The sequence below is a fragment of the Alligator mississippiensis genome, chromosome 9, assembly GCF_030867095.1.
Source record: "Alligator mississippiensis isolate rAllMis1 chromosome 9, rAllMis1, whole genome shotgun sequence".
Lineage (NCBI taxonomy): Eukaryota > Metazoa > Chordata > Crocodylia > Alligatoridae > Alligator > Alligator mississippiensis.
This window is the reverse complement of record NC_081832.1, coordinates 9,919,562-9,935,278: the sequence shown is the minus strand read 5'-3', so window position 1 is coordinate 9,935,278 and position 15,717 is coordinate 9,919,562. Positions and strand designations below refer to the sequence as shown.

Here is a 15,717-nt window from a genome sequence, read left to right as displayed (position 1 = left end):
GACTGCTCCCGCCCCCTCCCGTCGCTCTCAGGCCGCGGGTCTCCAGAGCGCCTGCGCGGTAGCGTGAGCCGCTTCCAGCCCCTAGGGCGGTGCCGACGCAACGTGCGTAGGTGACGTGCCGCCCCTCGGCCGCTTTTCCCCCCCACCCCCGGCGCGCGCCAACTGCGTAGATCGGCGAGACAGTTACGTCGGTTTTTCCGCCAGTTCTCGGCCTCGGTTGGTCTCTCCTTACGCAAGTCGCGTAAGCCCAGACCACCCACCCGTGGCAGCGATGGAAGTGCCATCCCCGCCGCCCGCCGCCCCGTGAGGCCGCGGGGCGGGCAGTTAGCGGGGCAGGAAGTGCCTCAGGTCAGTCCTGCCCCCTGGCTGGGAGGCGGCAGCCCCCGGCTCCTGGCAGCGGGGGGTGGGGGGGGCTGCGCTGCCCCCTCAGGGGAGGCAGGAGGGCACCGGGCCCGGGCTGCACAGGCCGCACGGGGCAGCTGTGCCGCAGGCCGGCGTTGAGCGCTCGGGCGCAGCCGTGATACATACGAGCACCACGAGGACGTCCGGAGGCCCAGCCGCAGCGTCGCCCGCTCGACGCCTCCCGCCTGCGGGCACCCGCGAGTGGCTCCGGGTCCCACCGGCCGCCATCGCCCGACGGTGAGCCCAGCCGAGCCGGCCCGGCGGAGCGAGAGCAGCCGCAGAGGTAGGTGGCGGCTGACAGCGCCGTCGCCCGACAGAGCGCGGGGAGGCGATCCCGGTGCCGGCAGCGAGCGCCAGGATGTCGGGCCGCCGCCTCGTCCCAGCCTGCGACAGACGCCCGCTGCCACGGGGCCTGGGGAACATGGGCTCCCCCCCCATCGACCCGCGGGCCCTGCGCCTGCCCTTCCTCGAGGCTGACGTGAGTACGGCTGTCCCTTGGGGCGGGCGGGCGGGGGGGGGTGCCCAGGAGGAGCCTGCCGCGCCTGAGACTTTGCTGCCCGGTTGAAGTGGGGAACCAACCGGCGCTGCCACGAAAATCGGCGGGAGCCCGCGCTTGCCCGCGGTGTCCGGCTGCGGCAGTGGCCTAGCACCAAGGGGGCATACCCCCAGGCGCCGGCTGGGCCCTCCGGGGGGTATTCGGTCCCCTGGCGGCACTTCCTGTTTCGCCACCGTTGTTTCTGGCCTCGGCGATCGGCCGCCTCCTCCCACTTGGCGATTGCCTGTGGACAGGCAGGTGCAAATGTAAGCATTGGTTCCTGGGTGCTGGAGACCCGTGCTACGCCAGTGGTTTGCACGGACGCGTGGCGGGACAGACCCCGTACAGGAGCACCTGGCAGTGACGGCCCTAGGGGAGGGCAAATGGGGTGACTGCACTTTAGGGGACGCCTAGAAGTTTGCAACCAATGTCTGTGCTTACAGGTCATCCACATTTAAGCCTCCAAGGGGCCCCAGACGACCCGCTGGCCTGCGGCCCCAACACCCTTAAGGCCACCATTGCACCCAGGCTGCTCCCTGAGACCCCACCTGCCCACAGCTGGGATCTGAACCCACTACCCTCAGGCCTGGGCTGCCCAGTCCCCCACTTGCTGCCTGCCCAGGAGCCACAGCAGCCTCTGCTGCCCTTCATTCATCTCCACCAGACTCCCTTCACCCGCAGGGATCACGAGACCCCTCTGCCCATGCTGCCCCCACCCCCCAGGATCGGGCCCGCGTGTTGGACGTGCTGGGGGAGCCCATGGACGGGTCACGTGGCTGCCGGGCGCGGCGGGGTGCGCGCATGCGCGTTGACGCGGCTGTCCCTTCCCTTCCCTCCCTGCCTCCCTCCAGGGCCGGCTCCCATCGATGTGCGGGCGCTCGATGCAGCTGCCTTCGCGGCGGAGCCTCCTGCGCTCTCGGCTGCTGCTGCCGCCGCCGCCTCCCCCGCCGCCGGCGCCTCCCATCGATGTGCTCAGGGCTCCGGGCGCCATTTTAGGCGGAGAGCGAGGGAGGCCGAAGGAAGGGTCGGTAGGTACCGGCGGGCGGGGCTGCGCGTGTCTTGTCCCTCCCCGGCCCGGCTCGGCCGCGCTGCCCCGGGAGCCGCTGGGTGCGGCCGCTGCCGCCCTGGCGGGCGGGTTTTCTTTCCCCGCCCTCCTGTGCCGCGAGTCCCCCACGCCCCCTTCCCGCCCGCGCGGGCCACGGCGCCCCGGCCGGCTTCTCCCTCCGCTCCTGGCCCCGCGCCCGTCTCGTCCGCGGAGCGGGGTCCTGCCGGCACCGCGGCTGCAGACGGCGCCGCTGCCGCTCTCCTGGCCCTTGGCCTTTGTCAGCCTCGCATCGCAGCCCCACGCATGCTGGTGGCCAGCGCGCTCCTCCGCTGTCACTGCCGTCGGGAACGACTTTGTCATCTCTTCTGGCACCTTGGTTTTTGGCCTCCACTTCGGGTTGCAAACTGAGCAACTCTTCCCCCCCCCTCCCCCCAGTACATATAAGACCTTTTTTGCCCTCTACTTTTGATTGCAAGCTGAACATGTCTCCCTCTTCCCCCCAGTATATATAATACCTTTTTTGCCCTCTACTTTTGATCGCAAGCTGAAAATCCCACCCCCCCATGCAATACCTTTTTAATTGACTTTATCTCCATTAAGGAACTTTGGAAAATGACATGCGGTTCACTTTTCTATGAAAGGCAACGCCAGTTCAGTCCAATTTTATTTTGTGATTTTTTTTTTTTTATCTTTGTTTCAGGCCCCTGCAAGGCAGTCCTTGCTCGCAATGTATAGAACAAAAGTGAGCTTGAAAGATCGTCAGCAATTGTATAAACTGATTATTAGTCAGCTGCTGTATGATGGATACATAAACATTGCCAATGGCCTGATAAATGAGATAAAACCACAGTCAGTCTGTGCACCCTCTGAGCAGCTGCTGCACTTAATTAAACTAGGTAAGCTGTAAATTTTAATGTCAATAAATGAGGAATTTTGAAATTCAACTTTGCTTACAGTGCAGGTACACAGTGGTCTCAGTCTCTCATGCAAAAATCACTCTTAATGATGCTCTGTTGTTAGTGTCATGGATGGCATTGATCCTGCTTTGATTTAGGGTTTAGATTGGATGATTTTCCAGTGTCCTTCTATCCCTACGTTTCTCTGGTTCTGCTGTGGATAGGAAATATTAAATGCAGGGCTTTCAAAAGCAGTTTGGTCTTTTGCCACATACAAGAATGCTTATCCAGTACCCTGAATGTTTTGAAAGCCTTCAGGATCATAATACATGGGTTCATTGAATGTACCAGATCAAAGCAAAGCATGTGGTAATAAAGGTCATAGAAACTGACATAACCAGTTCCATATGAACAACATAAGCTGTACTCAGCCCACATCTCCTTGCAGAGAGTGGACAAACCATGTGTCCTGTTGTGTTTTGAAGGCTGGAAATGTAAACTGCTTTAAGGATTTTGGAAGACAGTGGGATCCAAAGGTCCAAGGCCACAAAAGAGGCAGCCCTGCCACTCCCTCTCTAATGACATACCTGCACCTAGACTACAGCATAGCATCAAAACAGCTGAACTATTCACATCCTAAAAGCAGCTTAGCCATAGCAGCATGGAGTTCCACATTGGTTAATTTACTGCAAAATGATTAACTGCGCCGTTACATCAGTCCGATATCGGATTAGAACTGATATAAAGAAAACTGGCTGTATTGGAAATCGGCTCAATGTGGCCAATAATTTGGCCAATAAGTGCTCATGTATGTGCATAGCCGCAACGCAGCACTCAGGCAGTGAGGAGCAGAGCTGCTCGCAGCTGGTAAGTCTGATGTGGTAGAAGGGGCTTTGGGGGGGCAGATCAATGTCCCCATGTGTGTGTCCATCCGTCCGTCCCCAACATGGTGAGGGAGGGGGCAGATGGGGCACGGGCCAAAGCCACAGCTCCTCGTGGTGGGGGGGAGGAGGGGATTGTTCCTGCCACTGCTTGCACCCCAGGAAGGCATGTGCCCCCGGATCTGTGCAGGGCAGGTGAGCTGTAGCTGCAGGCTCTTCTCCATGTGAGCTGGGCTCGGGGGTGGCTACAGAGGAGGGTAGCGTCCCATGCTCTGCCCTGGCTGGGCAGCACTTGGCCTTGCCCCCCCTCTCACCATGGTGGGGTGTTGATATTCCCCCGCCCTTTTCCTCCCCTCTACCACAATGGACTTACCAGCTGTATCAGAAATTGGATTGATATCAGCTGATACGCCTCCTTAATTTTAGCTATTGGTATCTGCCCAAAAAGTCTCTATCGGTGCATCCCTAGTTAACGGATTGAACTTCATCTTGTATACCTTGTGCTATATGTCACAGGAAGTATGTCTTGAGGAAGGGCAGGTAGGTCCTAAGTCACTTAGCGTCTGCTGGAATAGGGGCATTGCATACCCTAATGTTGCTTATCAGGTCAGCATTCAAATCTGCTATAGTACAGCCTGTTTGACTGGACAATACACAGTGTGACTGTACAGCATAAACTTCATGTTTGGCAGCAGACATTAAGCAATATCTGCATTGGAGTATGCAGCATAACAGAATTTTTTTTTATAGAGATTGTGCTGTAGTAGGATCTAGAAGTCTCAACAAGGCAGTGACCATATTTTAAAAATAGCTTTGATCGAAAGACTTTACCATTTTAATAAGCTAAGCAAAAAAGTCAGAGGTGAAAAAAAACTAGGAAAGAGAGAGTAACTGATGTATCCAGATTTCAAACCAAATCAGTAGCAGAACCAGAAATAACAATCCAAGTCTGAGTCTCAGTCTGGTATCTTGACCACTAAACCATACAGTTCTAGTTGTATCCATTTAAAAAAGTGTTAGCTTGTTCAGCCAGAAACTATAAACATGCACATCATGGTTATACTGTCCTTTTCAGTGCTGAGTTGACTCTTGCTTTGCCAGTGTAGATGCATCCTGCAGGCAAAGAATCTAAAAAATGTATGTCATGCATGGAGAGGATTAGCCATTCTTATCAGTGGTACTGTGTTATTGTGGGTCAGTCTTGGTTCTCTTCACTGAGCCCCAAACAAACAGTTTTATAAATGTCTCTTCTTCAGTCTTTTCAAACATCAACTTATATGCAAGCAATATTTTTGTTTGAAAAGGTGACTATAGGTGTAATCTTGGCTTCTTCATTGCATTGTGAATACTAAAGATTTTTTTTTTTTTTTTTAGGTTATGTTAAGAGGTGTGGTTTTTCTAGTATACATCCTGTTATAAGTAATGGGGATGTAGTTAAAAGTGGCAGAGATGTGCTTTACATTTTACCAGTGTTTTAAAACTACCCCAGTGGTCATAACAAACTATTTTATCTCAGATTTACTGATGTAACTGCATCTGTATTAGGTGCTTCTGCTGACTGTGTTGAATAGGGATCACATCTTTGCATACTTTTGTCCAGCATCACTTTGTTGGCAGAAGAGTCTGTATTTTGTCCTGGCTGTGGTCAAACCTTTTGCAAGGATACTTGATATGTTTAATTTCTCTTTTTTCAGGAATGGAGAATGATGACAGTGCAGTTCAGTATGCTATTGGGCGCTCAGATACAGTAGCTCCAGGCACAGGAATTGACTTGGAATTTGATGCAGATGTACAGACTATGTCTCCTGAGGCTTCTGAATATGAGACCTGTTACGTCACATCTCATAAAGGGCCATGTCGTGTAGCTACCTACAGCAGGGATGGTCAGTTAATAGCTACAGGATCTGCTGATGCATCAATAAAAATTCTTGATACAGAGAGAATGTTGGCAAAAAGTGCCATGCCCATTGAGGTAATGTATTATTTGAATCATAAGTGATCAATGAACATTTAAAATGGTATATCCTTATTAAACTGTTTCATCAGCCTGGGATGCCAGTACTGGGAATGGTATATTTTTGTTTGAATGGAATCTGTGAGAACTAGTTGTAGTACATGCTCTTAATGTTACCCTGATCAAAATTAATGCAATTCTGTGATATTTTTTTTTTAATTGGAGATGGTGCAGTATCATAATTCAGGGAGACATAGTGACAAACTGACCCTTTGAATTGTATTGGCTTTTACATTTGATCTTGAACAAGTTGTTTATCCTTTTATACGGATCTGCTTGCTTCTCTGAAAAAAAATTGTCACTTAAAAGAATGAGTAGTGACTGCCTTATGACAAAAAAAAAAAACCCATGTGCTTAACTTTTTTTTTGGCAAATCAGGCAATTTATCCTCTATAAAAGAAGTATTTTTTTAGTATACCTATAGCTTTAAATTAAATATTTGACAGCAATTTGTTTCGTTGTCAGAAGCATGCCGTCTTCTAGGCATCTAACTCATTTCAGTGTTCTTCATAGGTCATGATGAACGAGACAGCTCAGCAGAACATGGAGAATCATCCTGTTATTCGAACTCTTTATGATCATGTGGATGAGGTTACCTGTCTGGCTTTTCATCCAACAGAACAAATCCTAGCCTCCGGTTCAAGGGACTACACTCTTAAATTGTTTGACTATTCAAAACCTTCTGCAAAAAGAGCTTTCAAATATATCCAGGTGAGATGTTATAGCCCGAAAACATAAATCAATAAAGGAGCTTGAAATCTTTCAGACAAACGAACAAAATGCATAATAGCAGTTAATTTAATATGTCTGTACGTGTAACTTCCAGACAGGCTCCTGTGATAAGGTAAATTAGGTAAATAACATGTGCTTTTGCCTGACCAACTTGATTGCCTTCTTTGAGATGACTGGCTCTGTGGATGTGGGGAGAGCAGTGGATGTGATATGTCTTGACTTCAGCAAGGCTTTTGATACAGTCTCCCACTACATTCTTGCAGGCAAGCTAAGGGAGTACTGGACTGTACTGGTAGGTAGAAAAAAATGGACTGTATCGTGGATAAAAAAACTGGCTGGATTGTTGGGCTCAGAGGATAGTAACAAATGGCTCAGTGTGTAGTTGTCAGCCAATATCAAGTGGAGTGCCCCAGGGGTCAGTCCTGGGGTTGGTTTTATTCAATATCTTCATCGACAATCTGGAAGATGGGATGGATCACACCCTCAGCAAGTTTGGTAGATGACACCAAGCTGGGGAGAGCAGTAAATATGCTGGAGGGTAGAGGTAGGATTTGGAGAGACATTGACAGATTGGAGGATTGGAACAAAAGAAATCTCATGAGGCTCATTAAGGACAACTGCAGTCCTTCACTTAGAACAATCTGATGCACTGGTACAGGCTGGGGACTGACTGGCTAGGCAGCTGCTCTGCAGAAAAGGCCCTGGGGGTTACAGTGGACAATAAGCTGTATATGAGCCAACAGTGTGCTCTTGTGAAGAAAGCTAATGGTATATTGGGCAGCGTTAGCGGGAGTATTGCCAGCAGATTGAGGGAAGCAATTTTTTTCCCCTCTTATTTGACACTGGTAAGGCCACATCTGAAATACTCTGTCCAGTTTTGCACACCCCGCCCCCCCTCCCTCTGGCCCCCCACTACAGAAAGGATGTGGGCAAATTGGAGAGAATCCAGCAGAGGACAGTGAAAATGGTGAGGGGGCTGGGGGCACATGACTTCTGAGGAGAGGCTGAGGGAACTGGGCCAATTTAGTTTGGAGAAAAGAAGACAGAAGGGATATTTTATTAGGGCTATGCAAGCTTCGGTCCCTGATTCGATTCAGTGGCTGAATCTCCGAATCCAAATTGAATCAGAGGACCTTTTAATCTCTCCGAGTCGAATGGGAACCCTCCAAATGGATTCGAACATATTCAGCAATTCAGACATAGCAGTAGCTTTAAATGTTTTTTCTACATACCTCTAGGTAGCAGGCGGCTTGTGAACACTGTGATGCTGGGGCGCACAGAGTGTCCCACAGGAGTGCAGAGGGCTCCCCAGTGCGCTCGGCAGCAGACCTGGAAGCAGACCAGAAGCACCTCTGGTCTGCTTCCAGGTCTGTCCAGGAGCATGCAGGGGGGCTCCCCTGCACTCCCCCCAGCTCAGTGACAGGTGCCTCCTGGGCCTGGGGTGGTACTTCTGGTCCACTTCTGGGCTCACCATCAAGCACGTGGATGGCCCCCGCGCACTCCTGTGGGATGCTCCATCCACCCCAGCATCACGGAGTTTACAAGCTGCGCTGGTACCTTGAGGTATGTAGAAAAAACATATAAAGCTATGTCTGTTTGAATTGCTGATTCTGCAAATTGGCATCGACTCTTCAGATTCAACTAAATCAAATCGGGGACAGTGATCCAAATTAATGAATTGAATCACTGTCCCCAATTTGGGCCAAATCCGAATCAAATAGGGTCCACTTCGCACACCCCTATTTAATAGCAGCCTTCACCTACCTGAAGAGGATGGAGCTGGACTGTTCTCAGTCATGGCAGGTGACAGAACATGGAGCAACTGTCTCAAGTTGCAGCAAGAGACGTTTAGGTTAGATATTAGGAAGAACTTTCGCGCAAGACTTTGCTTGGGATGATAATAGTTGGGAATGGTCCTGCTTTGAGCAAGACTATGTAAGATCCCTTCTAACCCTCATTTTTTTTACGATTATGGTCTGTGAAAATCTAATGCTTGCCTGCCTGATTTTTTTTAAAAATAGTCGATTTTCAGAATCCGTAATTATTAGTTCCTGAGTTTCTAGCACACATTTTCTGGAACAGTTAAAGTTTTATTGTTTGTTTGGCTGAGAGTAGAGATTCCCTGACTGCCCCTTCAAATAAGCTTTGAAATCTTCTTCCCCACACTGCCCATGCAAATAAGATTTGAAAATTGATGTAGGGTTGCAAGTAAAGTTCTGGTGTTACTGGCCGCTTGCAGATGTTAAGAAAAGCCAAAAAACATGATTTACCAGAAGAAGCAGCACGTTACTTTGACCTGGCTCTGTATGGATCAGATGTTTCAGCAAGGCTTTTTGGCACTTGTATCTAAAGCCGATTCAATCAGCTATTACATAAAAGCACCAAAAAAGCTCCGCTCAAGTGCCCAAACTACACAGATGATGGGCAAGCTGGTTCAACTAAAGTGAAGCCCCTTCTGGGCACGTGCTGGGCTTGGCATGGGAGCACGCTGAGTTTAAAGCACCACTTTTTGTTTGTTTGTTTGTTTGTTTGTTTGTTTGTTTGTTTTAACATCTGCAAGCAGCCTAAATGTCATTGTCTTATGAGGAGGGTGGGGAGGAAGAGATTGGTCTTCATTTTTTCTGGCCTAATTATTGAACACTGACAAATCTGAATTATGTTTTGCTATTAAAAATGTGTGTTTAATTCTAAATTGACAATCTAACAGCACGTCTTTTCCCTGGAATTTTTAGTATTTATATTAATTATGTATTTCTGATCAAACAGGAAGCAGAAATGTTACGCTCAATCTCTTTTCATCCTTCTGGAGACTTCATACTTGTTGGTACCCAGCACCCTACTTTACGGCTGTATGATATCAATACATTTCAGTGTTTTGTGTCATGTAATCCTCAAGATCAGCATACTGATGCTATATGCTCAGTTAACTACAATGCAAGTGCTAATATGTATGTGACAGGCAGCAAGGATGGTTGCATCAAATTATGGGATGGCGTTTCAAATCGATGTATCACTACTTTTGAGAAAGCACATGATGGAGCTGAAGTATGTTCTGCAATTTTTTCAAAAAATTCAAAGTACATCCTGTCAAGTGGAAAAGACTCTGTAGCTAAACTATGGGAAATATCCACAGGTCGAACGCTGGTCAAATATACAGGTATGTGACCTATCGAGCAAAAAAATTGCTTCCTTGGCCATCAACTCATGATGACAAGTAATTCTTGATGAAATGCAAAACTTGTTACTATGTAGTCAGGAGACTGGTAGGCTTAATTTCCTTAAAATCTTGTGATACCCACCTTTTATTTCATAGACATTATAGACATTAGGGCTGGAAGGGACCTCAGAAAATCTTTGAGTCCATCCCCTTGAAACAGTAATTGCTAAAGTTAGTGAGAAACATTCTGTGAAGTTGAAATACTAGTGTTCTCTGAAGTGTCTGCTATTTTTCCATCACTAGTAACGTAAGGCACAACACTAGAAAGAAATCACTTACTTCTCTTTTAGAACCCTGGTCAACATCCTTTACCTGGTGAAATTAGAGAACTTCCTATCAGACCTGTTTTATGGTACAAATGTCTTACTACTCTGCTTCCCATAGCAAGAAAAGCAGCATCAAATATCATTCTCTAGTTGGCTAGAACTTTGAAACATCCACAAGTAGATTTTGCTGCAGCTTTGTAATATTAAGGAGAAATATTAAGGCAGTCCAATCTGTTAACAAAGTGACACATTCAGTCTACAAAAAAACACCCCCTCAGGTAAATTAAGTGAATGTTTGTGTTGCAGTCTTATTTAAGGTAGAAATGTAGTGCTGTTCTTCAACCAGCAGGGTGCAGCAGAAGCCTAAGTAAAGAGCTACAAATGTTCAGAAAATGCTGCTGCTATTGTTGATTAAAGTAGTAATGATTGGAAATTTTCTACAAGAAAGCTAAACTTGTTTTGTCATTTGTGAGTAATAGCATATCTAGGGTGTTGTGAGGTTTCTTTGTTGTTTCTCCTCTTTCAGAATCTATTTATCAACGATGTGTTCTTAAAGGGTTTTTTCCACCAGTACTTCAGAGTACTAAATAGAAGTGCATTTATTGTGAGCAATCTGCTTATGAACATTCTGGCTTGGCAGAGTGACACAATTAGTGACTAGTTTTTAAGCCCTTCCCTCTTATACAGACCCTTCCACAAAGTACATAAAGGAGTTTTCTTCTGTAGGATTACATTCCTGAAACTTTTTTTTCCAAGGTGTTTTCCAAAGAGGGAACTGTTTGGAATGTAGTGGTAATGGTTAGTACTGCTATTAGTAGCTAGGGTGGCTAGTATTCAAGATCATTCACATCAAGCAGGAAGTTTGGTACCCTAATAGGCCTCTGTGCCTCCTGAGTAGAGACTGCCAGCTGTGCCTGATAATATATAAATGGCTTCACTTTGATTTCCAAATCCATATCTCTTTGTAAGTCAAGGGATTGGAATGATGATGTCCAGAAGCATAATTATGTAGCTACTGAGAAGAAATGTCCTCAGTATCATTTTGTACTACCTCCACTTCAGATTTGTCTGTAGTCTGCTGATCTCTGTTCAGTGCTAGTTTTAGTGATCCAGTTCTTTACTTGGACTTCACTATTGTGTTTGGGCATCAAAGTTCATTGGCTTTGGTTATGTAGTCAAGCAGCTCCCTTTCCTTCTTTATGTTGATTGTTTTATATTTAAAAGTCTACACAACTTAAATGTTTTTTGCCTTAGTAAAAGAATCATTCTTAAGACTGTGAGATGCATTGTTTCCCTTACTGAAAAAATGGTAAATGGTAGAACAGAAAGCTGATGGTGGGTGGAGAAATTCAACAGCCCAGTTTTTTAAGTCGTCCTCTAAATTAATGGTCCTTGTAGGTGAATCTTAGTAATTAATATTTGAAGAGATGTACTTTCTTAACCTCTGAAAACCTGCCCTCAAAGTGAAACTATTTAGGTTGATGTTTCAATTAAACCTTCAATGAACACTTTCACTGCTTTTACCAGGAGCCGGTTTGAGTGGACGACAGGTGCATAGAACACAAGCAGTTTTCAACCACACGGAAGACTATGTTTTACTTCCTGATGAAAGGACCATAAGTCTCTGCTGCTGGGACTCAAGAACTGCTGAACGGAGGAACCTTCTTTCATTGGGTCATAACAGCATTGTTCGCTGTATTGTTCATTCTCCTACCAATCCTGGTTTCATGACATGCAGTGATGACTACAGAGCTCGATTTTGGTATCGAAGATCAACCACAGATTAAAGACAATGTTTCATAAAACGGTGCTTATCCAGATTCGTTATACCATCTTGTACTGATTGTACTGCCAAAAGTTTGGAGCCGTGCTGGTTCTGTGCTTCACGTCTCACATGTGATGGAAAAAGATGAAAATGCTCAGGCTTAGTTTTCCCGTGCCTGCTGTTTTTTGTGGGATTTTTACAGAAGTGATGCCACACTAATTTTAAGTCATCTTTACCATTTTTCCTCAAATAAAATTAATTCTCCAAGGACACTTTTAAAAATTTTTTTATGTCTAAATTTTGGGGGGTTCGGGGAACAGGTGCGAGTGAATCCTGTTCAGTATGGGTAGAATGAGCCAGTTTTGCTCTGGATTGGGCTCGTGCAATCCTACAGAAATCCATCTTTTAGAACGGATTGCACTAGAATTCAGCAGAATTTGGCCAAATATTTTAATGAGGTCTGAAGCCATCTTTCAGTTCTGATTCATGCTTTGTACAGGCAGATGTCTGTTTTATATCTTTTTATTGTGAGGTTTTTTTTAAAAGGTCAAATGACCTTCCAGCTCTGAGCCAGAATCCTGTGCCATAAGAACTTGACTTTCACTTTTAAATCTTTTTAGTTGAATTCAACAAAATGTACTTTTTTTTTAGTTCTTATATTAAAGCTCAGACTTGAAATCTTTGTCTTTCATCTGAATTACTTAATGGGGCCCTTAGACCACTGAAAAGTGTTTTATAGCCCTTTTACCCATAAACATTTTTATGTAAGTATGATCTGAGAAAGCAGTGTGACTGTCAAAGCAAATGAAGGTAAGAAAAACAAGACTTATTTGCAGATATGCAGAATACCAACTTGACAAAGTAATCAAGGTTGGTGGGGAGTATTACTATGTGTATGTGTATATGCATATACATGAATGTATATAAAATGTAGGGTCACTCAAAAAGTATTTCTTTTAAATATAAGTTTCTAAATCCAGCAGCTAATAAGGCCGTATGCCTGTATCCTAATTTGCAACATGTGCAAAAGATACTTGGTGTCATACAAGCTGTAATTTAGACTAGGCAGACTGAAGGAAGTCCTCCTAATGTCATTGCATCATCTACAGCTGAGGCTAAGCATCCCTCTACAGTGAAGTTCAAGGCCTGGTTTACAGTGGTTGTGGAATGGAGAGAATACTTCTTAGGGATACGTGACATAAGAGTCTCCAGGCCAAGGAGACATGCTGAGAGCTGCTGTAAGAGATCTAGATAGCTGCTGAGGAGAGCAAGTTTGGAGTGAGAACTAGTAAGACAAATTAGCTGGTAAGTGCTTATCTTAAGGCTAGCTTCTTGACAGACCCTCAAATGGAATCTCTGGACTTAATTAAGGAGAAAAACCCACTTCTATTTGCAAAAGGAAGTAAACATTGGCGTGCAGAAGGTGGAAAATTCTGTTTTTAAAGTGCTAATGGCATCTAGGAAATCAGAAGGATATTAAGATCTTGTGTACACTGCATCAGCAGCATCCCCCAGCTGAGCATGCCCTGCATACCCACTCATGCTGGTACTCTCCCAATCTTAGAAATACATTGTTAAGACCCCTCAGGGGCATACTGCTGCAGCTATTTTCAAGAACTCGGTCTTTGAGCTTGGGAGAAGATGCTGGTGAGCCCTGGATCAGCTTCACCCACTGTAGTGGGGAGCAAGTGGGCAGGGCATGTTCAGGGGTGCACTCGCATGTGGAAGACATGTCCAAGTCACCTTCAGAACGAGGCTTTATGGTCTCAGTCCAAGGATCCATAATCCATATGTTGATAGTCAACACCACAGCTATGAGTTATGTCAACAGGCAAGAGAGATGGAGGTTGGATCTTGAAGAGGCTATATAGCATTTTGGAATTGATGTTTCAAAACCAAGTTGGGCTGTTGGCTCTGCACATTTTTGGTCTTCGAAACAACATGGTAGATCAACTCAGCAGGTAGTTCTCCAACGCTCAGGAGTAATCTACAGCAACGAAGAGTTATACGGAACTTTTTTTCTCACCAGTGGGGACTCCCAGAAATACACCTGTTTTGCCACAGACCAAAGCAATGGTATCAGACATTTTGCCTCAGAGGTGGTGCAAGCTCCAGCTTCCTTTTTTCACCCTTCAATGTCAGATTGCCGGTTCATCAAGCAGCATGATACTGAGGCCCTGAGAACAAGATAGGAGGTAGAAGGGATTGATAATTGCTTCTTGTGGCTCTGTCATGTGACAGCATTTTGACAGACCTCTTGCACATCTCTATCTCTGCTTAACTAATACAGAACAGCAGGCTCCTTGCCATAATTTTGTTACCTTTAATTTTACTGGCTGGATGAGCTAAAACACTTGTATACATTTGCTAGGAGCTTTAGGCATGTAAGAATCCAAGTCTGCTACCCAGTGGAGCTTAAAGTCTAATGCAGCAAAGAATTTTGGGACAATTGCTTTGTATTAAATCATGATAAAACTTAGTATGTTTGGCTGACATCTCTCAAGTGCCATGCAAGCTCTTGTGGTACTAGATAAATTCTAGCAATTTTAGCTCTGTTACTCTTATATCAAAGCTTCTAAAATAGGAACCACAGGAACAAAGCAGAAGGGTGGTTTAGTGAGTGTGGTTACTTGCCCCCATTCGACAACAAACAGATTAAGGAAACAGCTAGTCCTGCAGGCTTTTGTCCGTCTTAGAAGCTATAACGGTTTGGAGTTCTCCCTTTTTTGCCCCCTTTTTAATCTTATCTGTTGTCACAGGAACTGTCTTTCACTGGAACTTTTTGTATGACTTTCTGAATACTTCAGAAACAACAGTTGTCAGACACTTGAGAAATAGTTCCTGACGCACTGTGACTTTGCAAAACTTGAAGAATCTATGACACTGTGGTAGTTAATAAATACTCAAAGTGAGGGTGTTAGCTGCTGACAACTATGGATAAAAATACCGGAATCAACACAGCTGCAAAGGTAGGTCCATGTTGTTTGAGGACACAAAACAATGTTAGGGGCTGGATTATGTGTGATTATTTTCTAAGCTCAAAATTACCCTTGTTATAAGGGTGTTTTTTGTATTTTTACCTACATGTTGTAGAAGATTTCTTTTTTAGGATACTTGGGTGTCTGAAGGGGGTCTAGATTTCTGCTGTTTGGAGAGACGGTTGTCCCTGGGTGAAAGGGGTCTGAAAAAATTTCCACTTGGACAGGATTGTAAATAAAAGGAAACCTGAAGATTCTTTTAAGTAGTAATGACACTGACAAAAATGAACTAACCCATACTTTTACCTTCAAGGTATCATCTATCTCTTTACCAGTTCTTAATAATACTTGATACATGATTAATGCCCCAGTGAACTTTAATGGCTATTAACTAAATTGTCTGCATGATGTGTAAAGTAGACAAGTCATTTCCCTTTTTTATAAGCAAGCTTCAACAAATAAAAAGGTTAAAATGCTATATATTAATGAATGAAATATATAAGTATTTTAGGGTAGAAAACCTGCTTGTGTGTAGTGGATGGCTTACTGCATACAGTTGTAGATCAAGCAGTTAGGGTATTTATCTTTACTCAGTCATTGATCTTGATGGTTAATATCAATAAATATGGAGTCTATTTTGCCAACTGGGCATTTGCATTCCCTTTTTCTTCCTTAAACCTCCCAAGGGAAGATATGTGGACCATTTGTTTTCCTGCCAAAGGCTGTAGAAATAAGATGATAATGGGTTCCTGTTGTGTTCCTTCTCCATAGCTCTGTGAATCTTAAAATATTTTGCCAAGTGGCTCTGCTTCAGCTGGAGAAGTCCAACAACCCTCCTCTCTCCCTTTCTATATTAGATGTGTTCAGAGCACCACCACACATTGGCTTCTTTGTAGGATGCAGGTAGGTGCCTGATCAGCAGGGATCCTGGTTTTCTCTGGTTTATTTAACCAAAAATTGGGGATTTTTTTAAAGTAACCCCAAAT

The 15,717-nt window shown here is 45.5% G+C and overlaps 2 protein-coding genes across 2 annotated transcripts in view; both read left to right on the top strand.

Moving 5' to 3' along the window:
* Positions 1–143: 143 nt before the first annotated feature.
* On the top strand, positions 144–12,431 carry CSTF1 (cleavage stimulation factor subunit 1). The gene is made up of 7 exons (XM_006260224.4): positions 144–880; positions 1,789–1,965; positions 2,683–2,878; positions 5,454–5,731; positions 6,287–6,484; positions 9,272–9,662; positions 11,516–12,431. The coding sequence occupies exons 1-7, from the start codon at positions 761–763 to the stop codon at positions 11,773–11,775; spliced, it is 1,620 nt and encodes a 539-aa protein (XP_006260286.3). The 5' UTR covers positions 144–760; the 3' UTR covers positions 11,776–12,431.
* A 104-nt stretch (positions 12,432–12,535) lies between these two features.
* The window catches only part of CASS4 (Cas scaffold protein family member 4), a 29,841-nt gene continuing 26,659 nt past the window's right edge, over positions 12,536–15,717 (top strand). The window contains exon 1 of the mRNA XM_019484505.2: positions 12,536–14,722. Within this exon, the coding sequence (XP_019340050.2) occupies positions 14,687–14,722 (36 nt within the window). The 5' untranslated portion in view covers positions 12,536–14,686. The remainder of the gene's footprint in view (positions 14,723–15,717) is intronic.